The sequence below is a fragment of the Jatropha curcas genome, chromosome 9, assembly GCF_041381405.1.
Source record: "Jatropha curcas cultivar XTBG-Jc1 chromosome 9, XTBG_Jcur_1.0, whole genome shotgun sequence".
Taxonomy (NCBI): Eukaryota; Viridiplantae; Streptophyta; class Magnoliopsida; order Malpighiales; family Euphorbiaceae; genus Jatropha; species Jatropha curcas.
The window spans coordinates 3,041,464-3,069,180 of record NC_143159.1 but is presented as its reverse complement, the minus strand read 5'-3'; the positions used below and the strand labels follow the sequence as shown (position 1 = coordinate 3,069,180).

Sequence of the window (27,717 nt, the reverse complement as noted above, 5' to 3'; positions counted from 1 at the left end):
GAATTTCAAGCCTTAAATGTATAATAAATGATGATCTTTGACTTAGCGTTGCATATTTTGGAATTAATTAATTTATCTAACACCCAAAATATCTAAAGATTAAGGATTTAAACTCTAACAATTTCCTTTTTAAGACATTTTGGATTTGAAGCATTATGGTACGTACGTACGAGGAAATTAAGGTAAAAATGACTCCAAATGGATCCAAGAGGTAAGGGCATTTTCTTATCTGTGTGTAAACTAGTCAAGAGTTTAGAATGAGCTGTTAAGCAAATATTAAGAACCCAAAGTATCAATTTGTCAATGTATAGTTGTATAGTGATTCTCTCTGTACTGTTTGCGTGCATTAGCAAATCAAAGGTGGAAAGAAAGAAGGAGAAAGAGTCACATCAACCCGGCAACCAAATCTTTATATTTGAAAATGGTTGTTTGCCGGAAACTATAAGGACATGTAGAAGCTTTCATTTTCAAAATAATAATAATAGAAATTACCATTTGAAGGCCAGTAAAAATGCCTGAAAGTTACGGTAGAAGAATTAATGTTGCATTCACATGCAGTGAGAATGTTTTTCATAGCTACTATAACAGGAAAATGACTTTGATCGGTACATATGTTTGCCAGGACGGTCTCCTTCTTTAACTACCTCTAGAAAACATGTGAGTTTTTGAGGAAAAAAACAACCCTCTGGGCTGAATTCCATATTCATCTCCCACAAAATCAGTGCAAATTAGTACGAGTTGGGGAAAAAAAAGCATTTTATTATATAATTATTTGGGCCAATGTTTGGCAAACGACAGAATTGAAGTCAAGATTCTTGCAACTGCCTCCAGACATTAATTTTCAAGCTTCAACCATTATCCATTACGTACCGGGAGAAATTATATAATACAAATGTTCCTGTGAACTCTAGTATGTACACATTGGCCTCGTACAAGAAAACTGAAGTGGATCTTTCAAAATTTAATTGCACATATTGCATAGTATACGCCAAAACGCGCATGGTTAACTAAATCATAACGGGTGTGGTCTAATTGAGTTTCCCATCTCTAGTAGAAGATATAAAAGTGAGAGGTCTTACGTCGGAGCTGATCAGTGATAGAGTTTGTTCCTTTGATAATGTAAAAAAAAAAAAAAAAAAAATTCCAACCCAACGTGATCAGATGCTGCATCTGCAAGAGAATGCTGCAAACCACCTTGATATGTTATCCAAAACCCCACTTGAATTAATCAAATATGTATTCTCTTTTAATCTTTATTTACTACACTTCTTCAGTACACCAGAACTTTAAAAAATTCTCCAATTTACATCTGAAATATTAAGACACTGGTTTAATTTACATATTTTATGTCATACTATAGTTCTTCTTATGTTCAGGAAAAAGAAAAAGGAATATTTTATTCTGTTCGGTTAGCTATTTTAAAACCGAAATAGTCGGGATTAGAAGAAACAAAGCAAGCAAATGATGAAAGATTTACCCTAAGCAAGTGTTAATGATGAATAATTGAAGGCAATGATTTAGAACTGAGCACAAATGCTGTTCATGTCTGAATTGTCACTTGATGATATACCCTCCAATCACACGTGCATGTGATTGTGAAGAAGCACTTGGCAGTACTCCAAATTGTCCGTGATTGTAGTCATCAAGCCAACTAGAATTGATAAGCAAATAGATATTCTTCTGCAATGCTGGTTTTCACTCAACAGCTCATCATCACGTTTACAAGGAAACAGAATTATTATTCACCTCTCTGTTATAATACCTGCTTACCTACTTATTATCAGCTAATCAGTAGATGTGGATGGAGATGGAATACACAATAATACCAGAATATGCCAAGACCAAGATTATACTATCTGTCATTTAAAAATATTAGAATAGAACAATAATGAACTGGGTATAATTATATTTATTTATATTTATACAATAAAGAAAAATAAAATGGTGGGTTTTGGTATGGGTGGGATCTTATATATTTTGTAACTATTTGGGAAATTGGAGCTACAGTTCCCAAAGAAGAGGGATTGGATATGGCATGCACTAATAAAAAGAGAAAGAAAATTTATATATATATATATATATATATATATATATATATATATATATATTGCTATGTTTTAATTTTCAACATTCTCTACTACATAATAAAAAAAGAAAAGAAGACGGCATTCACTTGTTCCTCTTGAAGCAATATCCGTATCTTGAAAAGCAAACAACAAGTTACATTTTCAAGTTTTGGGATTGGAGGAATCTTTTTCATTCCTCACTCTCACTCTACTACTTTATTAGAGCCATAAATAAATAAATTCAAAAAGCTTGAGTGAGATATAGAGGCCACCGAAAAGCATGAACACCTTATCATGAAAGGAAGAAAAAAATGACCCGACTAGACTGCCCAACCCACACGCATATACTCACTCACTCACACACCCACACGCTTACACAAACAAACAATTATACTTATGTGTCTTTTCTTTTCTTTTCTTTTTTTCTTTAATACAGCTTTTGCTTTATTAAAAATGGAAATCCCAAGTCAACCTCCCCTCATCATTTGGTCTTGGGTTCTCCTAAGCACCATCTCATATCCCACTTTCTCTATATAATGAGCCATTCTCTTTAATTCAGTCCCTCACCATGGGAAGCATGAAGGTGCATCAGTTGGCACGTGGATTTTGGGAGCATGAACCCTCTCTCACGCTTGGTTGCAAGCGTCTTCGCCCTCTTGCTCCTAAACTCTCCAACGATACTACTACTACTACTGTCACCTCTTTCGACCTCAAGAGCTTCATTAGACCAGAAAGTGGTCCAAGAAAGCTTGGTTCCTCTGACGACAAGAAAGATTCACCTCAGCCTCAGGTGATTAAAATATTACATTCCTAACTATAACGTACTTGTTTTTATATCGTATGCATACGTACGGATGATGATCTAACTAAACTTGTTTCAAAGCAGGTGGAGACGCATCCAGGAGGGACACGTTGGAACCCGACCCAAGAACAGATAGGTATACTAGAGATGCTTTATAGAGGAGGAATGAGAACTCCTAATGCCCAACAAATAGAACAAATCACTGCACAGTTAGGAAGATATGGAAAAATTGAAGGGAAGAATGTTTTTTACTGGTTCCAAAATCACAAAGCCCGCGAAAGGCAAAAGCAGAAGCGCAATAGCCTTGGTTTAAGCCATAGTCCGAGAACCCCCAGCCCTATTACCACTTCTATATCTTTGGAAACTAGGGTACGCATGTCTTCTTTTTTATATTATATAATTTGAAACGAATTCTAATAGAGATAGTTTAAATTTCTGACATAAATATAAATTTATGATGCAGGGAGAAGTTGAGAGAGAGAAAGACAGTCCATACAAGAGAAAGTGCAGAAGCTGGGGATTTGAGAGCTTGGAATTAGAAGAAAGCAGGTCAACATGTAGAGAGGAAGGAGCAGATAGAACTCTGGAGCTTTTCCCATTGCATCCAGAAGGCAGATGATTTTCAAATTAACTTTTTGTAATTTTTATTTGAAATTTTATCAATTGTGATGATGATCTGCTTGATGTGCTTTTCTTTCTTTATTTCTTGTTTCGTTTCGAGGATGAAGAAAGAAAAGTTGGTCTCTTTGTACTCTATTTCTGACCTGGAACCAATAGCTCTTTGTCACTCTTTCTTGTTCCATCTTCCCCTCCTCCCTTTGACTATCAGAGAAACTCGTTAAGACAAAGCTTTTAGGTTAAATTAAAAAGAAAGTGTAGCCTCCGGACACTGAAGTCCACGCACCTTCTTGTTGTTGTAATCTTAAGCCTAGTCTTTCATATTTTAAGTTTGAAATGGGAAAAGGGTCGTTGTCTTCTTCCATCAATACCAAGAAAAATCTACATGATAAAAATTTGCACTACTTGGAAGACTTTCATAAAGTAAAACACCAACTATCAATTTTATTTTTTCTTTTCTGAGTGTGATTGACATGCATTTTCCAAGAAAAGAAAACAGCCAGCTAGTGTTGTGGTGGGGCTACCCATCATGCGATGCCTATGCTCTTTGGAGGGAAAGATGTGGATCCCCTAAATTTGAAACCAACAAGAAGGCTGCTTTTCTACTTTCTTGCGGCAATTAAAAGTGCTGTAATTTACTAATTAGAGTAAAAACACACAGTTCTTTTTTAGTTAAACTCGTTAATTTGCTTAAATTGGAACATGGACGACAATTGTCTATGGTCGTATTAAATGTTTTTAACATTCCAGGGATTAATTGGATCATGGCGATCATTTATTAATTAATTAGTGTTTCTATTCAGTTACATTCCAATAAAGGGAAATGCTAATTAGATTCTTTACTTGGGGAATTTGTTAGCATTTTATGTCTCTGGGTTTTTATTTCTAAAAAAACAAAAAAATTATTTTTGTCTTTTAAAGTCTTTTTTTTAAATTATTTTTATATATATTCATCCGCTAAATTCAAAATAAGCACAGAAAAATAATAAATAAAATAATTATATAAGCATACACAAATTTAAGCTTTGTTTTTTCTTCCTAAAGCCAACCAAAATTTATTGCATAGCAAAAAAAAAAAAAAAAAAACATACAAGTAGTTATTCTTTTGTTTTAAAAAAAACAATGCAAGTTTAAACAATTCTATCATGGTAATTGAAAACTGATGAGTGGAAGGAGAAAGTCAGCCAAAAATACATTAACTTGCATATTAATAATTTTTAATAAATTTAGAAAGAGTAAATTTAATAACAACGTAAAAAATACAAGATTTGTCTGATTAAGCAGTTCCTGTAATATGATCCGGATACCGTGGTTTTAATTAAAAAAATTGAGGAGAGTGAAATGAGGTAGATCATCACATTAGACATATGAAAATCCATAATTCATGAAATAAATAAATACCATCCATGAAAAATGGGCAAAATTTCACATGTGACAGCAAGGAACTATGGGCTAACACTTGATAATTAAAGAAAAAGTAATTCAATCATCAAGGCCCATAATGGAGTTATTGTTGGGCTATTGGGCCAAAGTGATTATGAGATTTATTTTTGCTTATTGGAACTGATGGAAAGGGCTTATGGAACTTCACAGTGGGCTTAAGGCGAAATCTTAAACGGTAGTCCCTTGAGCCTTTTTTCTTTCTTTGCCTATTTTATCTAGCTTTCAATTTTTTCACCTTATCATTGGAAAATAAGATTCAATTCCAGATAACTTAAATCAAAATTGGAGTTTTAATTTTAACTTGATTTTTAATTTTTAGTACATTTGAATTAAATTAATTCGATTTATTTTCAAAAGATAAAGAAAATGTAATTTGAGTCACGCATTCGACTTTCTTTTTAATAAAAAAAATTCATATAATAATCAAATTAGAAACAGTAAAACAAAATAAAGAAGATACGAAAAAGAAAAATAACATAACGGAGAAATCGTGGTCGCCGGTTATGTCACCACGTGTAATCCCTTCTGCAACAAAGTTACGTAACGCACTACTACCCTTGATCATCATCTTAGGCATGTAATTTTAGCCGTCCATTTAAAACTGCGAGGTGTGGGACCATCAAAAGATCGGACGGTGCATAAGCAAAGAACTCAAAGACTAAGCTAGGGTTTCTATCGATTTTACAAATAACCTACAGATATAAGCCAGTGCGGTGCAGTTCGATCTGCCCTCCCACCCCAAATCAAAAAACCAAAAAAAATTTCTTCTCTATACCTTCATCCGTCGTCTCGCGTCCGGTTCTGTACGGTTCTCGGACGATTCTATCCCTATTTTACCCTTCTCTCTCCTCTTCCTTCCTATCCCTAAATTATCAAAAAAAGAAGAAAAAAAAAGGCTCTCAAATTCACACTATTAGGTCATAGATTATAGTTCACTTTTCAGCTTTAGGATCAGAGTTATTGCCATTATTATCGTATCTGTCTGCGTTTTCTAGCTATCTAAGGTTTATCTTCAAATAAGAAGAGGAGAGAGGGGGTAATAGATTTTTATTTATTTTTTTATTTGGGAAAGAAGAGAGAAGGATCTAGAACGTCTGTGGTTTCGAGATGGCACAGATTCAGGTACAGCATCAGGCGGCGCCGGTACCGGGGCCGAACGGAGTTGCGGCGACTCAAGCCGGGATTCCATTCATGCCGACGTCGCTCTATGTTGGAGATCTTGACCTGAACGTGACCGACTCACAGCTTTACGATCTGTTTAATCAGGTTGGCCAGGTCGTTTCTGTTCGAGTCTGTAGGGACTTGAGCACCCGGCGATCGCTGGGATATGGTTATGTTAACTACAGCAATCCTCAGGATGGTTAGTATTCACGTTCATCCAATTTTCAAATTAAAATGTTGTTCTTTCCTTTAAAAATGCTTATTTTATGTGCTATTTTGTGGAAATTGTGATGCAATTGAAAGCTTTATCGTGCATTGGCTATTTAGTAACAATGTTTTTGGAATTTTTGTGTTTATAACCGTAACCGGTAAGGAATTTTTTTTTTTGTGCGGTTGAGAATTTTGTAGATGATTTTTCTGAAATGAGAACATGGAGACTAGAGAAGTGCTGCTAGTTTTGCTACCTCTGACCAGTAGATTCTAATCCATCCCAGTAATTATGTGCTATTGTGATTGAATTGTGTAATGCATGCTATTATACCGATTATTGCTTTCTCTCTGTCGAAGGACCTCAGTCTCAATTTGAAACCTAGAGTCCATGTTTTGGACCTTAAATTGCTTACTATGTCAAAGGAAAAATTTTATTGTGCCATGGAAAGCCTGTTGAGCATTAAGAGTTTTGACATGAGCATGTTAATATGGATATGTTTAAATATGGAATTAATGGAGTATTAAATGCAGAAGTGCTGTAAAAAGCTGTCACTAGCTGTGCAAACGTTGATGGGATCCTATTAGAGTCTCCAGAGAAATTTGGCTTTGTGCAAGATATGCTTCTAGATATGATAGGAAGTAACAATGGTTGACTTTAAGTGAAACGAACAAAGGATTTGGAATGAGATAAATATTTTATGATCTCGTAAAGGAGGGAAGAATTGATATAAGGTTGTAGGCAACACTAGATTTCTGGCTAGCCTTTAATGATGTTGGAATGGGCATAAAGAAATATTTTTCTAGTCAGCTTAAGTTTTCAATGCTATGTATACAACGTATCTCGTCCCCTGGTGGGTATTCAGCCTCATAATTGTTTGTTGTAATTAGTTATTTTATCTGTTAGTTTTTTGATAAGCTATGTATTTTACTATTTTCTTCTAAGTTACTTATTTTATCTGTCGAACCTAATTTAGTTGCTAATCTGCTTTGTTTCTAATGGGGTGATTTTTCCAATGAAATTTGAGACAATGTGTGGTTACTTAGACTTTGGAAAAAAATTTATTGCGTAAATAACTTGAATACATTTGACTTTCTAATAAATGAAGTTGATAAATGATTTTAATAATGCTGATAACAAAGTTTAGGTAAATAAATGCAATATTCCAATTACATTTGTTTGATACTGAATTGGTATACTATGTATTTATTTTCATTATTCTCCGCTCCCCTCGTGTTTAAATTTTATGGCTTCCGTGCTGAATTTATGGTTTCCTCATCTACAGCTGCTAGGGCATTGGATGTACTAAACTTCACTCCTCTTAACAACAAGCCCATTAGGATCATGTACTCTCATCGAGACCCAAGTATTCGCAAGAGTGGGACTGGAAATATTTTTATCAAGGTATTCAATTTGCTGATGTGTTATTTCTTTCTTTTGTCTCTATAGTAGCTAGTAAGGTGTCTTGCTGGGTTTGTTGAGTTACTTTGCCTTGAAGTTAGATATTCACATTTCAATTCCTTTTTTGGTGGATATTGTTCACTTAACATTGACCTTTTGTTCTCCCATTGTGTTTTGTGGATTGCAGAACTTGGATAAGACTATTGATCACAAAGCTTTACACGATACATTTTCTACATTTGGCAACATTCTTTCTTGCAAGGTGGCAACTGATGCTTCTGGCCAGTCCAGAGGCTATGGTTTTGTACAATTTGACAATGAGGAAGCTGCTCAAAATGCTATAGATAAATTAAACGGCATGTTGCTTAATGACAAACAAGTTTATGTGGGACACTTCCTTCGCAAGCAGGAACGAGAAACTGCATTCAATAAGACAAAATTCAATAATGTTTATGTGAAAAATTTATCAGAATCTACAACGGATGAGGATTTGAAGAATACTTTTGGTGAATATGGAGCAATTACTAGTGCCGTGGTTATGAGGGATGCAGATGGAAAATCAAAGGGTTTTGGATTTGTGAACTTTGAAAATGCTGATGATGCTGCTAGAGCTGTTGAGTCTCTTAATGGAAAGAAGTTTGATGACAAGGAGTGGTATGTTGGGAAAGCACAGAAAAAATCTGAGAGGGAGCTTGAACTGAAAAGTCGATTTGAACAGAGTATGAAGGAAGCTGTAGACAAATTCCAAGGGGTGAATTTGTATATCAAGAATTTGGATGATAGCATCAATGATGAAAAACTTAAGGAACTTTTTTCTGATTTTGGCACAATTACTTCATGCAAGGTATATATGTATGCTCCTTAGTTCCATTAAAAGGAATCCTTAATGATCTTATCTCTTTTAACTTGGTAGTTAAGTCCACCTTTTTTTTTTTTTTTTTTTTTTTTTTTTTTGCATTCACTAAATGCACAGGTTATGCGAGATCCAAGCGGAATTAGCAGAGGATCTGGGTTTGTTGCTTTCTCAAATCCTGAGGAAGCATCTCGAGCTGTAAGTCCTGATCGTTTTTGTTGTCATATGTGATCTGAAATTGATTTGTCGTTGTTTGTTTCTCTACAGCTGGCAGAGATGAATGGCAAAATGGTTGTTAGTAAACCACTGTATGTTGCCCTTGCGCAACGGAAGGAAGAAAGAAGGGCAAGGCTTCAGGTATTGTGGCTAAGGAGCTAATGCGCGGATGTTCTTTTTTTTTTTTTTTTTTTTTTTTTAAAAACATTCAAATTTTTGGAGGATTAGGATTTTTCAAAATCAGTTCTTCAGTTTACTCGAATTAATTTGGTTGCATATAAGGCTTTTGTGGTTTATACTTTATTTTATTCAATTGCAGTCTGTTGGCTTTTGATTCTTGTGAAGACAATTTGGTTTCATCTATTTATCTTTCAAAATTTATTTTAGTTTTTTCATTTATTTGGAATGATCTTTGAACAAATTGTTTATATTGGTTATGTTCATAACACTCTCCGTGGCTTATTAAAATAGCAAATGATATATTATCAGATATGGGTATGTACCTTGAATTAAATATTCCTTCTTCTATCTGATGCGGGATGAGTGTATATAACTGCCTCAATCTCCCTTTTCCCCTGTGTTCTCACAGAATTTGCTGCAGGACACAATAACCTGTAATTTTGTCTTTTTCATTTTGCTGTAGTCAGGGTTAATTGAATACTTATTCACATGTGATATGTGTTTCATGCAGGCACAATTTTCACAGATGAGGCCAGTTGCCATGTCACCTTCTGTTGCTCCTCGTATGCCAATGTATTCTCCAGGTGCTCCAGGTCTAGGTCAGCAATTTTTATATGGGCAAGCTCCTCCAGCAATAATTCCTCCTCAGGTAGCTTATCTTTAATTTTCTTTTTTCTGTTTTTTTCATTCTTATTTCTTGATTAAGAGTAACAAAAAATTGGTTCTTCTGTTAAAAATCAATTTCTGGAAGTATATGATTATTCATTTCTATTTTTTGAATTTTTTACTAGTAATTGGAAATGTGTGCTTGCCTTTGTTTGATGCTGTATCCTCTTTCCTTTTGATTTAGATAATTAAAAATTACATCGTATGATGGTCCATGGTCTGCAAAGCATATCAAGCTTCTAATTGTTGTAAAATTGGGCAGGTTTTCTGTTTACATTGACTCTACTAGGTATCAATTACATATTTGAAAATGATGCATGTTTGTTTGCTAGCAATAGGTGGAAGAAAAATTTCTCTCATCTGTAATGGTGTAATGGTAATAGCTGTCTGAGATGGTTTCTTTAATATTTATGCTACATAAACTGAACTTAGAAGTTGCTTCATTTATTCTTTAGTCTAGGCAGTGCAGCATGCTTGGGCATCTATCTGAGACATTGTATGCCTTGTATTTCTAAAATTCGATCTTTTCTCTCATTTTATACTACCTGTTTTTATGGTCTTAATAACATATGACAAGCATAGGGCATTATCAATTCAACCTAATGGCATATCTTGTGAATCTAATTAACACTTATAGAAGTTAGGTTGCATTTTATGTAGTTCACAAGATCCTCGATGATTCACAATTGTAAACCATTCATTGTCAATGCTGATGTTGGATCTCTCAATTTCTTTAGGCTGGATTTGGCTATCAGCAGCAACTGGTTCCTGGAATGAGGCCTGGAGGCGCTCCTATGCCAAATTTCTTTGTACCACTTGTTCAGCAGGGTCAGCAGAGCCAGCGCCCTGGTGGGCGACGTGGAGCTGGTCCTGTGCAACAGAGCCAGCAGCCGGTTCCACTAATGCACCAGCAGGTTGTTAGAGATTCATCCTCTTCTTTTCATTGCATGTTTATTTCAGATCACATTTTTGGTTGACAGAAGATGGCTCGTTGCAGATGCTTCCTAGGGGACGTGTCTATCGTTACCCGACTGGTCGAAACATGCCAGATGTTCCAATGGCAGGTGTTGCTGGAATGCCGCTTTCTGTTCCCTATGACATGGGTGGCATGCCGATAAGGGATGCTGCTACAGGGCAGCCCATGCCAATCACTGCTTTGGCTACAGCCCTTGCAAATGCTACCCCTGAGCAGCAAAGGACGGTATGCTCATACTTCTGTTTTCTTGCCTGCAATGCATTTGCCTGATGGTTCAATGGTTTAATTGTAGACTTATTGTTTTTATTTATTTATTTATTTATTTATTTTTTGTTGGGGGGGGGGGGGACAGCTGTTGGGTGAAAGTCTGTACCCATTGGTGGATCAACTGGAGCATGATTCAGCAGCCAAGGTTACAGGCATGCTTCTGGAGATGGATCAAACTGAAGTTCTACACCTGCTTGAATCACCAGAGGCTTTAAAAGCAAAAGTTGCAGAGGCCATGGAAGTCCTTAGAAATGTTGCTGTTCAGCAGCAGGCAGCCAACCCTGCCGATCAGCTTGCATCACTATCCCTGAATGATGGCCTGGTTTCCTAAAGAATGTTTTTGGTGAACTAAGACATGCCCATCAAGTGGTTTTGCAATTTCAAGAGTTAGTTATATTTATTGTTAAGCAGCTCTAGACACCATTTTATTTCTTGTTAAGCAGATTTAGACCATCCAATATTTGGTTATTCTAGGCTTAAGTAGGTTGTTGGAACTTGGAAGTTGGAACTTGTAGTGTGTTTGATAGGTTTTTGAACATATTTGGTAGAACAAGATATATTTTTCGTCGAGCTTTTGGCATGTTGGCTGATTTGCAGATTTGATAATAATTCCATATTTGCGTTGTCTGAGATTTGCCTACTGTTCTGTTTCTACCATCTTTGTGATTGTTGGTCAGCTCAATTTTATTATTTAATTTTGGCTAGACTTTTTTTAACACCCTTTTAGCCCCTATAGCAGGGAACGAAATAATCAGTATTTAAATTAAATATCTACTTTGTATACCGTCTTTTGCTTGGATATTATTCAGAAGCTCGAGCCCTACGCAGGCTCATGCTTCCGCGTAGGGCTTTTTTGACTACAGAATTTTGAAGACTTGGGCAATTCTATTTGAAAGTAGAGGATACGATTCATCCTGGCTCTTGCAAAGCACCTCTTTTTCCTTTTCTTTTAATGCTTACATTGCTTGGTGGATAATCTTCAGCAAAGATGTTTATCTTTTGACTATGAAAAAGAAATATGGGTCTATGACATCATTGGTGGCGTTATTTGTTTGTCTAGCTCAATCGGCGACTAAATTAGTTATATTTACTTGGATGGTGCTACCTTTTAAATACATCAGGTGCCTGGGTTCGCAGAAATTTCGAAAAGATTTTCAGCTAAATATTTGCTACAAATTGTTTCAACTTGCTTCAGTCCAGGTTGGCTTTTTAGCTTTAATATTTCCTAGAAAAAATAAAAAGAAGAAAGCAGTTGATTGGGACTTTTGTCTATTGCCTGGTGGCCAAGCAAGGGTTGGTGAAACTGGCGCACATTTGTCTCATATGGACTGGGTTTTATTCCATCTTTTTCTGATACGAGACTTTGCACATAAATATTAGGTTTTCAGCAGTCAAATATCTCCATACGGGCAAGGTAGAGAGAATTTGCAAGCAATTAGCACACCTTCTCTAATGAATCCAACAGCAATCCAATATATCTCAGAATGCTTCATCAAGCCCCAACACGTAGTTGAAGAAGCAGAGCAACCTTACTATTTGTCCCCATGGGATCTCGCTATGGTCTCTGTTCACTACATCCAAAAAGGTCTTCTCTTTCCCAAGCCACCACGAGAAGACTTCAATATCTTACATCTGCTGGAGAAGCTCAAGCACTCCTTAGCTCTCACTCTTGTCCATTTCTATCCACTAGCCGGTCGCCTTGCAACTTCTAAGAGTCAAGACCCTCCTTCATATGTAATCTATGTGGATTGCAGAAATAGCCCAGGAGCTAGATTTGTCCATGCTACTGTTGACATGACAGTTTCTGATATTCTTTCACCTACTTATGTTCCATCAGTAGTTCAATCCTTCTTTGACCATCATCGAGCTCTTAACCACGATGGTCATGTTCGGTCTTTGCTAACTATTCAAGTTACAGAACTGGTCGATGGAATCTTTATTGGGTGTTCTTTTAACCATGCTATCGGTGATGGGACCTCTTATTGGCATTTCTTGAATACATGGTCTGAGATTTTCCAAGCGGAGGGAGATGATGGCGCAGCAATCTCACGGCCACCAGTATTAAAACCCTGGTTTCCTGATGGTTATGGTCCTGTAATCAATCTTCCTTTTACTCACCATGAGCAATTCTTATGCCCATTTGAGTCACCTGTACTTAAAGAAAGGATTTTTCATTTTTCAGCAGAATCTATTGCTAAACTGAAAGAAAAAGCAAATGCAGAGTACAATACTAACAAGATTTCTTCCTTTCAGTCGTTGTCTGCATTTATGTGGAGGTGCATAACCCGATCCCGCCATTTACCACATGATCAAATCACTAATTGCAGATTAGCCTGCAATAACAGATCAAGATTCAATCCACCTTTATCGCCTAACTACTTCGGGAACTGTATTGATGCAATCGCAGCTTCTAGCACAGCGGGGGAACTGCTACAGCAGAATCTTGGATGGGCAGCATGGATGCTGCATCAGTCTGTGGTTAATCAGACAAGTGAAAAGATTCAGGAGCGAATTGAAGCGTGGAAGAAATCACCTTTTATTTATCACATTGGTCGTTCTTTTGATCCCTTCAGTGTGATGATGGGAAGCTCTCCTAGATTCAATAAGTATGGCTGCCAATTTGGATTGGGGAAAGCTTTGACACTTCGCAGTGGGTATGCACATAAATTTAGTGGGAAAGTGTCAGCTTATCCAGGACGTGAAGGTGGTGGAAGTGTGGATTTGGAGGTTTGTCTTCCTCCAGATTCAATGGCTGCTCTTGAATCTGACAAGGAATTCTTTGCTGTTGTCTCTCTGCAACGCTAGAAGTCCATGGGGCTAATATTCTAATATTTCAATAATTGGATTCCAAAATAGGGAAGACTTACCTACTCCTGTCCAGCATATGGGTTCACCCATACAATAAATCCAGCATTATTTGTAATCACTATTTGATTTTTTTTTTATATATATTTAAAATTTAGAGATTAAATTATGCATTTGTCCTGTTCTCATATCTACACATCAGATCATGCAAGTCAGCGACTTGTGTCAAAGACCAGGTTAATTGTCTATTGGGCTTGGGCCCATAAATACTACTGTTAATTTTACTAGTCCAGTCCGATTCCTTCTCGCCGTCTTAGATCATGTCATTTTGTTTCCTTTTTATGAACCAAGGTCATGTGTCCTTGGGCCGCGGCCCATACGTTGGGTCCATACTTTCCAGTCTATAATAAAATACGAAAATTCTTAGACTTCGGACATTACTTGCTCTTGCCTCACACACTGGAAACATCAATTGTCGTTCAAAGATTCCATACCTTTTCCTCGCAGGTACATTTTATTTTGACACTCGCTACTTCATAATTGACACGTGCCACTGCGCCGCCAACACATCAGTTTTGGCCAAATATACAGGAACCCCACTTCCAATTGATAAAATTATCCCCAATAGTGACAAAATTGCATACCACAAAAGGTTATTTAACAGAAACACTTCATAGTGGCATGAATTACTTGTACATCAGAGGTTCCCATAGCATTTCCTGCTCCAAAATTGACTCAATCAAGGACCACCACTATCCGTCGACCTTTCAGAATCGACCCAGCCAATGAAAAATAGCCAACTCAATATTAGTGGCCCACCCTACCCAAAAATTACACTAGGAGCACTGGTGGATGCGGAAGACGTACTCTTTAGTTACATACAGTCACTTGGAAACGTCAGGGGCACGCATCTTTCGCCTATATACAAACCCCTAAACCCGTCTTCTCATTTTCCTTCTTGCTGCTCTGTTTTGTGTTTACTCTCAGGTCGGTTTGACACTGGGAGAGCGCTAAAACCCTGAAACGATGTCGTTTTCGCGTCCTCCTGGGTGTCGATTTTACCCCTCCGACGAACAACTTCTCTGTTTCTACCTCACCAACAAGAATAACACAAATAGAGACGCCGACGACGTCAATAGTAATACGAACGGATACGATTTGATAAAAGAGCTGGATTTGTACGACTACGAGCCGTTTGATTTACCGGATAATTCGTGCTATGCATATGGTTGCGGGGGGAGAAAAAGACACTGGTATTGTTATGCGAAGCTTAGGGTTTTGAACGAGAGCAGAGGAGGGAGGAGCAGGAGGGCCAAGGGTGGGTATTGGAGGAAGAGCGGTAGGGTTAGGGATGTGGCGGGTCCTGGTGGGAAGGCCGTGATAGGGAGGAGGACTAGATTCGTTTTTTATTTGGGGAATTCAGTGAAAAGTGCAATTAGGACGGATTGGATCCTGTATGAGTACGCCTTAATAGACCGGGGAAAGGTATTTTAGGATTATTATTGTTCTAGAATTGAATTTGGTTATGGTTATGATGTACACTTATTAACTAATGTGAATGCTATTGCTATCATAAGCTTTAAGTATTTTGGTTCTTCCTTCGTCTTAGGAAGGGGCTGTGTTTTTTTTTTTTTTCCTGGTAATAAGGAAGTTTGTGATCTTTGTGCCCGGAATTTATGCGTTATCGGCAGAGTATATATATATATATATATATATATATTTTTTTTTTTTTTTTTTTTTTTGGGGGGTGGGGGAGGGGGGGGGGGTGAATGGGAATCCTCCTTGTTTCTTAATAGCTCGCAAGTGCTATTCATTTTATCTTTGTTTTTGCATATAATTGTTTAATCACATTACATTGCTCTTATTAGTTTCTGCCTACCGACTCAAGATCATTCTCTTATGCATAATTGACTGGATGCAATTGGTGTTTAGTTATCCAAACTTTCCTTTCTTCCAATCAATGAAGTCCATTTACATGTCTAATGAACCATCACTTTGGTTGCTATGTATTTCTGTTGTGAAACCTTAGTTTTTGTCATGTGCAGGCATCTTATGTCCTTTGCCGAGTATTTGTCAAGTCTCGTGGTGGAAATAGCACTTCAGAGAATATGTTAAGTTCCTGTGCGGAAGAATGTGTTTCTGCTGTACGTCATGTTGGCATTCAGCATGATGGATTTCTGACACCTGACATTGTTGAAGCTAAAGTGCTTAATCACACCATCGTTGATAGGAATAATATGTCTAGATGTTCTTTTAGACCGAATGCTGAGTTTGATGATGAAGCCAACGCTGGACGTGTTTCTGTTGCCAGTTCTCAATTTCCTTCAGGCAACAATTCCAATATTGAATCTAATAAGCTAGTAAGATACTTCAAAAGTATATCCTGTCACTTAATGTATACTTTATTAGTGGTTTTTCATGTTTCTTTTATTCTATTTATGCCAATCATTTCCATCAAAACTCATTTTACCTCATCTGTGTGCTTCCTAATCATATCCGGTCTTTTTTCATCTGCATTGTGCATTACTAATACAATGATGGAGAGGCACTGATAAGCAAAGAACTAACTTTATATTGTTCGATTTTCTATCTAAGCATGGTTCTTTTGCTTTGTTGTAACTTGCAAGAATTTTTGATCTGGAAAATTGATGATCAATTTTCTCATAAATCCCTTCTTTTTTTTGCACGATATGGGCTCTTTTTTTATCTGATGTATATGTTGCAATTGGAAAACCTGAGTTTTAACCTTATTGCTTTGTATCTCCTCATGTAGACCTGACTTTACTAGGTTTTTTCTATATCACTCCGTCCATTTTCATCTTTAATGCCCTGTCTTACTGCATATATTACTGCTTCAAGTGGATGATGTGCACATGTGAATGTCTCTTCTGTGATCCCATATAAGGAAATGTTGGATGTCATCTAGTATCCATGTCATGTAATTTTATTTTAATTTTTAATAAATCCTCGTTCTTTTCCTCTTTCAAACAACTTATGTCTCTTTTGATCTGATACCCTGTGGCAGGTTATGACACCTAGACTTCCTGGTGGTGATATGTTTCTAGAAGCTGAAACTGCTGATCAATTAGTATCCATTCTAAAGGGAGATTTCATAGAGCTGGATGATCTTGTGGATTGATCATCCAAACAAGGTGGAAATGATAATTTATGAAAGATATATGTCATTAACCCTAATGCGGTTCACTATTTACTGAAACAATTGATTTGTGGACTTTAGAAGTAATAGGAGCTTTTGATGCCCAGCTAGAAGCTTAGATTTTAGAAGGAGCAGAATGAATTTTAATGTGCAGCTAAAAATAGAAAAGGGCCTGAAATCCAGTTTTGAACGAGAGATTTATATTTTGAGGAACCTTATGTAAAACATTGTGCAAAGGAACAGAAGATATTAGTGTTGTGTGGAACGTTCAGCAGTTTAATGAAGGACTCATACTGTTAGTTATGATGTTTAGGGAGATTTCATAGCAGAATTGCTTCGTCACTTGAGGTACACTAATGACAAAGCTTTAATTTAATTTTTTAACTTCAATCTCTTCATGTCATGACTAGCATTTTGTCTTATATTTTATAATGTTATGTGCAGATTTCTCTTGTGCCCATAACGGGCATTTTTCCTCCAGCGGTATTTGAACAATATTGGTATATCAGATGGTAAATTCAGATTTAAGAAAATCTCTGAGTACAGCTGTTTCATCTGGCCTCAGCATCTCACTGTTGTAACATTGATGGTGGGGGGTTCTTGTCTTTTCATATAATGGGAAAATTATATTTTCCCATTGTTTCTCTAGTGCCTTCGTTTAACAGAGCATCTTGTTCTTTAGTCATCTGTTCTCACTTTCTGAAGTTGCAGGGATAGATGTCTTAATTTGTTCCTCCTTACCTTGTCAGCAACTTTGCTTAGCTTGGGAGGACTATCATTGTTTAGCCTGCCATCAACTGTATTCTATTTCTCAGTGTCTTACAGCAGACTTAGATAACATTATCACAGAGTAAGCAGGGTAAACAAATTCTTCTGCAATTGTGTTTATACTGCTTTCTTATTTGTTGCAGAATCTTGTCAAAATGCTTATAAAACCAGAAGTGATGATGGTAAATGAGTAATTCCATGGACCTAAGTATGTTACTTTATTCTGTTATTTTCAGCAGATCTTACTCATAATATATAGCTCATCGGCAAGTATTTAGGATGTTTAGCCTTTTAATTTGTTAGTCTCTGCAGGTTCTAATGTGTCTGATTTTCTGACGAGACTAGATTTGTACAATAGTTTTATATTGGTTTTGCATATGTTGCTTTCTTTTTGGGACGGTAATTTAGACCTTTCCTGGATTTTTAAGATTTCTGTTAGTGCCTTGATTGCAATTTTGTTGCAAAAAAAGGCTGAGAGTGGAGGAGAGTTTGGAGTACTAGTACATGGTATTTATGGTCCTTTGGTTAAATCTTGATCCTCGGTGAATTTATGGAGCGCGTATCAATCATGTTAAGAGGTGCTGCAAATAGAAATGGGTGGAACTTAGAAGCCTATTTTAGATTAGGTTACCTCGTAGCCTGTCCATATGTCTTTTTTAGTTAAATATATTTTTTATGTACTATTATATTATAATTTATCTCTCTCACTTTTAAAGTATTATTATTTACTATAATCAAAATTACATTTTAGATTATATATGTTGATCCATTAGTAAAATATACTATTTTTTATTAATTAGTTTTTGAATAATAGTTATGTTCCGTGTTTATTGGTTATTATAAAGAATTCACTATATTAGTGTGTGTACATTGTACACAAAATAAAAGTATTTAAATTAAAAATTCATATATAAATCCATAATTTATATTACTTTTTTTGAAAAAAATTTTATTGTCACCTAAACTGGTAATTCAATATTCTTAAGTTACATATGAACATTAAATTTTAGTAAACAAAAACCTCTTTGATTTAAAATTTCATACTGTTTCAAAATTCAACTGCTAAATATGATAAAACTTCAATAATTTTAAGATGGTCCTTTATGAAAATATTGAATTTCGTAATTAAAATGCACTCTACGCGGTTCTTTTGGTGAGGGTATTAATTGTAGATTGAGGATTGACGATTCCACAAGTTGACAAATGATACGTGGACTACACCTTACATTATTGTTGAATCTATTTTTATTTTTGGCCCTCCCGTCTCATGTTTATATTTATATTGAAGTTTACTTTTATAGAGTAACATTTGACTGCTGGGTTATTAAATAAATAACACAAACTGAAGCTAACCTATGGTAGATGAAGTAGTTGAAACTTAGTTACAATAACAGAAAGCTGATCAAAGTGAAATCTTGCAAGTGGTTCTTTTACATCGTTGCTTTCTACCCTCTTTAACTTTATTCCCATTTCATGAAGTTTTAAGCAATGAGCTTCATTTCTTTACTACAGAAATATTTTTTTTTTTTATTCTTTTGCTGTAGGACAGTACAGGCACAGCTATTAGGAAGTATGTATGATAATTGCTTCCCATCTTTACATACCTTATGTCTGTAGCCAATGACTTGGCTGCCTTAAGATGGTTATTATTCTCCTACTACCAATGTCTCATCATCCATATTTTGGTAGAAACACCACTCTCCCTAACCATTTAAAAAAAAATAATAATAATAATAGAACAAAGTCTCTCTCTTCACTCCTCTTTTGGCTTTAGATTAAAATTTTGGAGGAGTTGCCATGTGCTCCATCATTACTGGAGGATTCAATCTCTCCCTCTGCATCTCTTGTGGATGAAAGTGGGTCATTTCAACCTTTATGTTGTTGCAGATTTTTGCCTTTCCCTCAAGTAAAAATCGATTCAATAACCCACACAGACACACCAACCTTTTCAAAAGGCTATTATGAAAAACACTGTACAGAGAGGGAGGGATGAGAGTAATTGCTTAATTGCCAACAATTAGGCCTTCCAATTAGGAAATAAATTTTCTAATCCAAATTGGCCTACGGTGTTGGCAAGCATATTCTTTGGTGTAAAGTCAAATGAAATAGGCAAAATATAAATTAGGAGTCCAATGGTGGACCGTGTCAAAGCTTGGGAATTTTACATATGATTGAACCCACCACACAGACAATATTGGGGTTTGGCGCTTTGCTAAGATGGTTAGGTTGGCAAAAAAACTTTCTTCCTTGCCAAAAGCGTGGGTTGTTTCTAAATATTCACTTGAGTGGAAGAATAATCAATCTTATCTTGTTTGATTAGTATTCTAAACACTATCAAATGTGTCATTACGCAATGGGTTATGTTAAAGTATTCCATGTGGAGGGAGGGAGGGAGGGATTGGAGTCCACTCTAATTTTTATCTAATTCGAAGACTACCAAATGCTTTTGAAAGATGAAGAAAAAGGAAAAGAACTCAAAATAGGGACCAAACGCTTGAGAATAAGCGGCCCACGCCACCATACAGATACCCTAGGAAGTTGAGGCTGAACCTGCTTCTGCTTGCTAGATAACTTATTTACTTAGGTCTTTGTATTCACACCTCTTTTAAGCAAAGTGCAATTAGCTATTTAGTTGTTGAGGTTTTTTCGAACAGAATCACTATCGTATTTTTATTTTTCCATAAAATTACGGATTTATTTTTCACTATTTGTATTTACTATTTAGTCCCTTATAGAAAATGATTCCAACAGAATCTATGAGCGAATCCACCAAATTATATGCCTGGAGGATCATAGGTTTGCTTCTTAAGGTTTTGATTAATTCATTTACAGCCCGGAGTTAAATGATTTGATTTGGGTTTTACCATTTTTAACCATAGAAAAAAAAAAAAAAGCCAATAATGACCATTAATAGATAGTCAAAAGGGCAATAGGAAGCAATCAGATTTTTAGGTGGAGAGGAAAATCTAAGTCATCTACAGTGGGTCCCAAAATATTATATCTATGGCACGTGTGCAAAATATTATTAATTTTAAATTTCTTTTTAAGTCACAACCCAAACGCTGCCCCTATTCACACATCAAAAAAACGACAGGGAGAAAGAGGGCAGCAACAGCAAAGGAAAGGGGTGAGGCATGTGACGGTAAAAAGAGGTGCTTGGCGTGAAGAAGATGGGAACAAAGAGCGGGTGGGGCTGCCTACGGCGCGCATTGGGAGAAGGGTCTTTTCTTTAATTAATTAATTTGTATTCTCTATTTTGTTGGCATTAGAGAGATAAACAGAGAAAGAGACAGGGATTTGTAATTAGAGAGAGAGAGAGAGAGGCATTTTCATTTTTTGTAAGGTAAGCGGCCCAATAGAGGTACACCTTTTTAGCTTAGTTGTTGCTCTATTTGTTGATGATGGATGGATAGATGGATGGGTGGATGCGTTGGGGGCTGTAAGTTGTTGCTTGCTTTGCTACTTCTCTGTCATTTTTATTTTTGATATTTTTTCAATTTTTAATTCAAATTCTTTGTTTGGAAACTGCTCTGTCTTATGACCATTTAACTCTCCTTTCTTTCTCTCTCTTTGGGTTATTTCGTAAATTAACGATTACTGTCCTCTTTTAATCTCTCTTTTCATCTGTGTACATTGTATTCCCCATCTCATTTCTTCCTCTTCCTCCTGCAAGCCCCCCCTCTCTTTCTTCTCCTCATTTTCTCTCCTTTCCATTCCTCTCTAACTGGGGTTTTGTTTTCTTCTTCTCCTTTTTCTCTTTCTTTTCTCGAGAAAGAGGCAGAAAATTTCATCGGCAGGAAAGTTGAGATTTTCTACCGTTTTTTTTGCTAATTTTTTTATTTTTTTGGCTGCAGATTCTTAGATCGATCAGGCTTTTCTGTTTTTATTTCTTAGGTAAGCTCCTTAGATTTGATTTTTAATTTCTTTTGTTCGATCGGCGGATGATGGGCCGTGCTGTGACCGTTCTCTTTCGTTTTTTGTTTTTGTTAATGGTTCATGTCATGGGGGTTGTGAATTTCTTTGGTTGTTTTTGGTTTAATATATGAAGTAATTTTTCCAAAAGGTAGATTTTTTTTTTAATTTGTTGATTTTTCATTTAAAAAAAGAATTTTTTTATGGTATCTAACTATATTAATATTACTGGTTTTTTCGTTTTATTAGCTGTTTAATTTGTAAAAGTTTTTTTTTTTCTGTCACGATACAAATCGATCTCGAATTAGATGTAGTTTCCTAGTTTGACCGTGTTTGTTTGTAGATGGATTTCTTTAGTGGTCTTTCTTTCCTTGGGTTGGAATCGTATTCCTATTGGATGTCTCTATTTTCGTCGTTATAAAACTTGATTATGGTTTTGAGTTGAATGTTTCTTCTCTTTGATGCCCTGTGAAGTTTTAACCGTCCCCAATTCTTTCAAAGGATTTTTTTTTTTTTTTTTTTTGTTGTTTGTTGGTGTTTGAGGTTGTTTCTTTGGAGTTGTTAGTATGCGTGCGTTTCTGAACCTAGCTTCTGCCAGTAAGTTGCTGGAATGGTAATGTAGCAATAGGTTTCGAGCATATAGAGATTTTTATTCATCAGCAAGGGCAACCTCTTGGCCTTTGTTATTGAAGTTCAGTGTATTGCTTGAGATACAAGTGTAGGCTTTTCTTTGTTTAAAACTAAAGCCAACTTGCGTAGCACACCCTCCTGCGTCCATTCTTTCTTTGTGGCGGTTGTCAACCTAGGAGATATAAAGGGTTTGGAGTTTCTGACAGAAATTATAATGTGGTGTGTGGGGATATATTTTAGGTTCTTTTATGTTATATGGAGCATTTTCATAATACTTATATTAATTATTTCCTTGCCACAATTTGATTTTCTGTGCCAGATTTTGAAGAAATTTATATTGCTCTTTGCGTTGGAATATTCTTCAGCTCTTGCATACAGTTTATAATTTGCATCGACAGCAGCCCTAATGCAAGGGCAGAGGGGTATTCTTGGCTCCTTGCCAGAAATATTGGACTTTGACCATGGATCAACATCAGGTAATGCGATCCTAGATCAGCAAATTTGCTGGAATAACATGCAAAATCCTGCAGAAAACCGATCGGCAGACTTTTTGCTATCACCGAGCCACATGACCAATGCATTTGTCAATTCCGTTGAACATGAAAGACAAAATTTGGGTGGATGGAGTTTGGGTGAACCCAGCTCTAGTGGTACACAAAATGAGGCAAATCATGAAGAACAGAAATCAGAACATGCTTGGTCATCTTCGGCAAGTACTTGTGCTGGAGCTGGTTCAAGGTTAGAAGAAAGGCGATATGAACCAACCAATATTCTTTCGCTAGACAGTGTTAATGTGAACCCTCAATTTGTGCAGAGTTCCCATTCCAATGTGATTCCACAGAATCTCAACCTGAATGCAGGTTATATGGGTCATGGTAGTGATAATGGCCAAGTAATGGAAAGCTCTAACATGTTTAAATCTGCTGGACCAGAAAATGAGCGCATTCCTCCTGCTAGTAGCTCTGATGCTTTTCTGCATTCTTCTGGAAGTAGCGGATACATGGTGGAAGAAAATGATGGCAGACCAGGTTGTTCATTGGATGGTCGTCGTCAATCTTGCAAGAGAAAGGCTGTTGAGGGACATATTGGACAGTCCTCTGTGAGTGGAAGTTCTAGTTTCTTTCAGTGCTCAGAGAGTAGCGGGTGGCCTGGTGTTCCCACTCGCTATGATGCAGGCAGCAGTTTAAGTATATCTGCTCCATCAGAACAAGTGAACCCCAGACTTGGACTAGGTCTGAGAGGACTAGCTTCTGATAGTATTCCTGACTCGGCATTAGCAGGACGCCCAGAAACCTCCCAAAGAAATTTTCGGTTGAGGATAAATCCTTCAAATCAAGAATCAATTCCCCCTGCTTTATTTTCTGCAGGGAATGCTGGTAGACGTTCGAATGCACTATCTTCTCACCGCTCATCAAGACTAATTCCAATTGATCATTCATTGGACTTTAGGGCACCACCAACAGTAGAAAGTGCAACTTCGCAGAGCCAGCCTGTTGTTATCCCTGTTCCAGCTTTACCGCAGAATCTGCAGTCTTTTAGGTGGAATGAAAGCTCTAGCTCCAGAACTAGCAATTCATCAAATCCTATTTCTTTAGCTGATAGAGAGGAAGCCAGCTCAAGAGGCGGAATGAGAAATTTATGGGAACATCCAATGTTTGTACCTGCAACCGAGTTGAGAACATCGGTTAGAAATCCAACAAACAGAAGTGTAACTAGTGCAAATGCAAGCGTTCCTGGAAATGTTGCATCTACATCTCGTGCTGGCTCAAGTTTGGGTGTCCATCCTTTATCAGCTTCGCCATGGCTTTCTCATCCAACTCCTTCTTCAAGAAATTCTCGAAGATTAGCTGAATATGTTCGTCGATCATTGTTTTCTTCTGCTGGTGCAGATTCTGGGGGCCAGAGCAGTGCTAATTCTCCATTGCATGCTGGTCCTCCTGGTTCCTCGGAGGAAACAATAATTCCTTCTGTTGTTGGTAACCAAGTTCATCATCGATCATATCCAAGATCAGCATTATGGACGGACAGACAGGGTGATGGCGTGCTTGGAATTCCCTATCCTTTGCGAACTTTGGCTGCTGCCAGTGAAGGAGGAAGAAGCAGGCTTCTTGTATCTGAGGTTTGTTCTTGAACTCTCTTTGTTGAGCTATGAATTTCTGATATTGAAATGTGGAGTAGTTTCTTTTGCTATATGCAAATTAATCAGTCCTTACATTATGCCAATTTGCAATTATGGCTTGCATCACTAAATAGCCAATTGTAGCAAGACCTTTAATTTTGTTGCAACTCACAGTTAATGATTGGGGTACAGTTGCCTATTCCTGTAACCATAACAGCAAAAGGACATAAAGTTCAGTACTTTTTTGGGATTTAACCCATTAGTATTTTATGTTGTGAGGATTTTTTTTTTTTTTTTTTTTTTTTTTTTTTTTTTTGAGACTGATACTAATTTAATTGTAATTGGCAAATATATATATTTTTATATCAGTATTGCTTCTATAGATTTAGCTGTAATTAGTGAAAAGAAATTAGAAATACAACTATATTGAAGTTGCAAGAGAACAGAAAGGAAACAGCACGGCTAAGATGTTGTGGGGAAAAGTAGAGTTGGAGCTTTTAGAAGCCCTAGATATTCTGAAGAAGTCACTATAATGAGATGTAATGGTTGATTTCAGTTTAGGGTACTGCTTCAATAGTTTTGATCCTGATTTTCTTCTATAGTAAGATAGGCTCTTGATTTCGCACGACTGTTAAATTGCATGTGTTATGCATAATTTCTGATGCTTGAAATCTTTTGTTTTCTAAAATAGTGCCTGCATGCAAAATGTCTATTAATTGTATAATTATTCAGTACACTCCGATCTCTGCACAGCCTTTCAATTGTGGCAATTAATTCTGTAATTTATAATTGGGAGTCTGTCCAAATTGTAGAAGTCTCTGTTGGCTTTTAAACTGTATGTGAAGTGACTAGGTGGACATACTTGGCTTAATAAAAGTCAACTTATTTGATTTTCAAATCAGTAGTAATATATTGTGGACTCATGTAGCAAAGGGGTAAAAACACCATTTACTAATTTATATAGCAAGTAGAGATAAGAAGAAAAATAGAACCAAGCTAATAGTAATGCCCTTCAATTTATTTGGATGACATTCAAAAAGACTTCCCTAAAAGCTCCATAAGCATAACCCATAATGGGAACACTGCCTTGTTCCACAACAAGCAAATGGATGGGCTCTTGTTTTTGAAGATGCATGTATATTCTTCCATAAAATAAAATAAAATAAAAAACATTACTCCTTATTAGGCTCACAATTACTTAGCACAAAATATTACCAGCAGTATTTGTTACTGTAAAATTACCAATAGCCTTATTAAACTTGTAAGTCATATGGTCAACAAAATGACTGCGAATGGAAAGAGGACTAAGGAGAATATGTGATTAGGGAACATTAACAATAAGAGTAGCAAGCATATCTATAAGAGATTTTGCTTTAGGTTATACATATTTTAATGATGGTCTCTCTCTCTAATTATCTATCTATTAATTTATATTATGCCTGTTATAATTTTGAAAGTAGCAACATTCACATCCATAAAAGCATTCTTCTGGAACTTACAATACTTTTTATGTTTATATAGCAGATTCGCAATGTCTTGGATCTGATGCGTAGGGGTGAGAACTTGCGATTTGAGGTTAGTTTATTTTATTCTGCCTTTTTTTTAAAAAAAAAAAAAAAAAAAAAGTACATGTGTTAAATGGTGAGATTGGTGAATAAAATTCATTTCTCACTCTATTATAATTGATGGTGGCTCCTTACTGTGGAATTGAATCAAAAGATCCTGTAAACTGATTTTTCAAAGCTTGAATGAGTAATTCAATGGGTTTACATTACTATTTTATTGTAAGTTTATGGTGGTGGTGGTAAATGATGCCTGGTTTGGTCAGTGGTGGAAATAATGCATGAGGCCTTTAATAGTTCAATTAATAGTTTTTGGTTGAAGTGTCTGAAGTGTGACTTCTAATTGTGCATCAGGATGTCATGATTCTTGACCAATCGGTATTTTTTGGAGTGGCTGATATTCATGATAGGCATAGGGACATGCGGCTTGATGTTGATAACATGTCGTATGAGGTAAGAAATGCGGTTTGCTCAGCATCTGATTTTTTCTGCTCGTTTTTGTTTATCATTCTCATAGTACAATGATTTTGTTTTGGGGAAACCATAGGAGTTGTTGGCTTTGGAAGAGCGCATTGGAAATGTTAGTACTGGATTGAGTGAAGAAACCATCTTAAATCGGCTAAGGCAGCGGAAATATTCTGTTGCAGCAGCAGAAACTGAGGTGGAGGCAGAACCATGTTGCATTTGTCAGGTAATTATATTGTCTAGTGCATTATTCCTTCTATGTCTCTGCATTACTGCTCACACAATTATTTACTTGCAGGAGGAATATAATAATGGAGATGATGTAGGAACACTGGACTGTGGGCATGATTTTCACAGTGACTGTGTTAAACAATGGTTGATGCATAAGAATTGGTGCCCCATTTGTAAAACAACAGGGCTCGCTACATGATAAGTTATTTCGATGTTAGGCAGTTAGATTATGCTCAGAATGTGAAGAACGAAGGTTGGCACGAAAATCTGTCGCATGTTTCAGTTATTGAATCCATTGTCTTGGCGAGGTACTGCCTTTGCATCACCTCTCAGTTCATCCTTTGAGACTAGTCTATAGCATGACTCATCAGAGGAAGGAATTTTCTTTGTTTTTTTTCAAAGAAAGAGACAAAATCCAAGTCGATGCTGCAACTGTCTAAAGAGTGCAAAACTGGTTTTCAAAATTTTAATTTGTTATTGAACAATTAGTTTATTGGATATTCATTGTGCCCCTTTTTTCTTCTGTCCTTTTTCCCGTCTCTCTTTTTTTTTTTTTTTTTTTGTTCATTTAGGTAACAATGCCTGTTTAAATTTGGAGTTGCGACATTTTGGGGGAGCCTAATGGCAGGTCAAGCTAGTAACTCCTTTTTATTATTATTATTATTATTTCCTAATGTAACCGAGCATAATTGTTCAAAAAAAAAAAAAAAAAACTCTGAATTCTATCCAGGTGTTAAATTAGCATTGAAGGATATTATGTTTTATCTCATTTTGTGGAAATTAATTGGTAACATTTCTTGAGCAAGTTTCTCTGGAAGATATGAATTGGAAATTGGGTTTAGAGGAACTGCTTAAGAAGTATAATGAGCTGAGTTTGATATTCTATTTAACAACAATAACGCTCTTATGTTTTCGGCCAAGCCCATGCAAAGGATACATTTCTTGGAAAAAGCAAAAGCATGTGCATCTACCAGCCAAAAAAAGATTGTTCGATCTGATAATTTAGTTTCTGCTAGTTCCTAATTCTATATTTGAGGAGTGAACAGACCAGGTTTTGGAGCCTCTATTCTTTGCCAGTCTGTAGTGGGGGATAGCCGATGGGGTTAGGTGTTGGTTAAGCGGAGGAGGGGAGGATAAATGTTAGCTAACACGCCACCAAAAAGTGACATCGGGAATTGTATCTTTTTTGGGTCAATGCTCCTCTCGTCTCC

The 27,717-nt window shown here is 36.3% G+C and overlaps 5 protein-coding genes across 9 annotated transcripts; all 5 read left to right on the top strand.

Annotated features, from left to right (window-relative positions):
* Positions 1–2,560: 2,560 nt before the first annotated feature.
* Positions 2,561–3,848, top strand: WOX4 (WUSCHEL related homeobox 4). Of its 2 annotated transcripts, none has more exons than XM_012212920.4 (3): positions 2,561–2,856; positions 2,950–3,237; positions 3,332–3,848. In XM_012212920.4, the coding sequence occupies exons 1-3, from the start codon at positions 2,635–2,637 to the stop codon at positions 3,485–3,487; spliced, it is 666 nt and encodes a 221-aa protein (XP_012068310.1). In that variant the 5' UTR covers positions 2,561–2,634; the 3' UTR covers positions 3,488–3,848. The 2 variants fall into 2 exon arrangements, with proteins under 2 accessions (XP_012068310.1, XP_012068312.1); XM_012212922.4 differs by having other exon boundaries at positions 2,611–2,856; positions 2,953–3,237.
* Positions 3,849–5,627: 1,779 nt separating this feature from the next.
* On the top strand, positions 5,628–11,487 carry LOC105630930 (polyadenylate-binding protein 2). Its single transcript, XM_089726509.1, has 9 exons — positions 5,628–6,289; positions 7,584–7,702; positions 7,887–8,543; positions 8,673–8,750; positions 8,820–8,909; positions 9,460–9,597; positions 10,352–10,528; positions 10,612–10,815; positions 10,943–11,487. Exons 1-9 carry the CDS (start codon positions 6,037–6,039, stop codon positions 11,186–11,188), a joined length of 1,962 nt encoding a protein of 653 aa, XP_089582635.1. The 5' UTR covers positions 5,628–6,036; the 3' UTR covers positions 11,189–11,487.
* A 537-nt stretch (positions 11,488–12,024) lies between these two features.
* On the top strand, positions 12,025–14,090 carry LOC105630929 (putative acetyltransferase At3g50280). Its single transcript, XM_012212924.4, has one exon. The coding sequence runs from the start codon at positions 12,310–12,312 to the stop codon at positions 13,660–13,662; it is 1,353 nt and encodes a 450-aa protein (XP_012068314.1). The 5' UTR covers positions 12,025–12,309; the 3' UTR covers positions 13,663–14,090.
* Positions 14,091–14,553: 463 nt separating this feature from the next.
* LOC105630928 (NAC domain-containing protein 19) lies at positions 14,554–17,882 on the top strand. Its single transcript, XM_012212923.4, has 4 exons — positions 14,554–15,147; positions 15,708–16,022; positions 16,688–17,167; positions 17,264–17,882. The coding sequence occupies exons 1-3, from the start codon at positions 14,689–14,691 to the stop codon at positions 16,799–16,801; spliced, it is 888 nt and encodes a 295-aa protein (XP_012068313.1). The 5' UTR covers positions 14,554–14,688; the 3' UTR covers positions 16,802–17,167; positions 17,264–17,882.
* Positions 17,883–20,720: 2,838 nt separating this feature from the next.
* LOC149493449 (putative E3 ubiquitin-protein ligase RHG1A) lies at positions 20,721–27,029 on the top strand. 4 transcript variants are annotated; one of them, XM_089725604.1, is made up of 7 exons: positions 20,934–21,026; positions 21,442–21,481; positions 22,449–24,248; positions 25,770–25,823; positions 26,165–26,263; positions 26,358–26,501; positions 26,574–27,029. In XM_089725604.1, exons 3-7 carry the CDS (start codon positions 22,536–22,538, stop codon positions 26,703–26,705), a joined length of 2,142 nt encoding a protein of 713 aa, XP_089581730.1. In that variant the 5' UTR covers positions 20,934–21,026; positions 21,442–21,481; positions 22,449–22,535; the 3' UTR covers positions 26,706–27,029. The 4 variants fall into 4 exon arrangements, with proteins under 4 accessions (XP_089581732.1, XP_089581730.1, XP_089581733.1 ...); XM_089725606.1 differs by lacking the exons at positions 20,934–21,026; positions 21,442–21,481 and adding an exon at positions 20,721–20,930; XM_089725607.1 differs by lacking the exon at positions 20,934–21,026 and having other exon boundaries at positions 21,084–21,481; positions 25,773–25,823.
* The last annotated feature ends 688 nt before the right edge of the window (positions 27,030–27,717 follow it).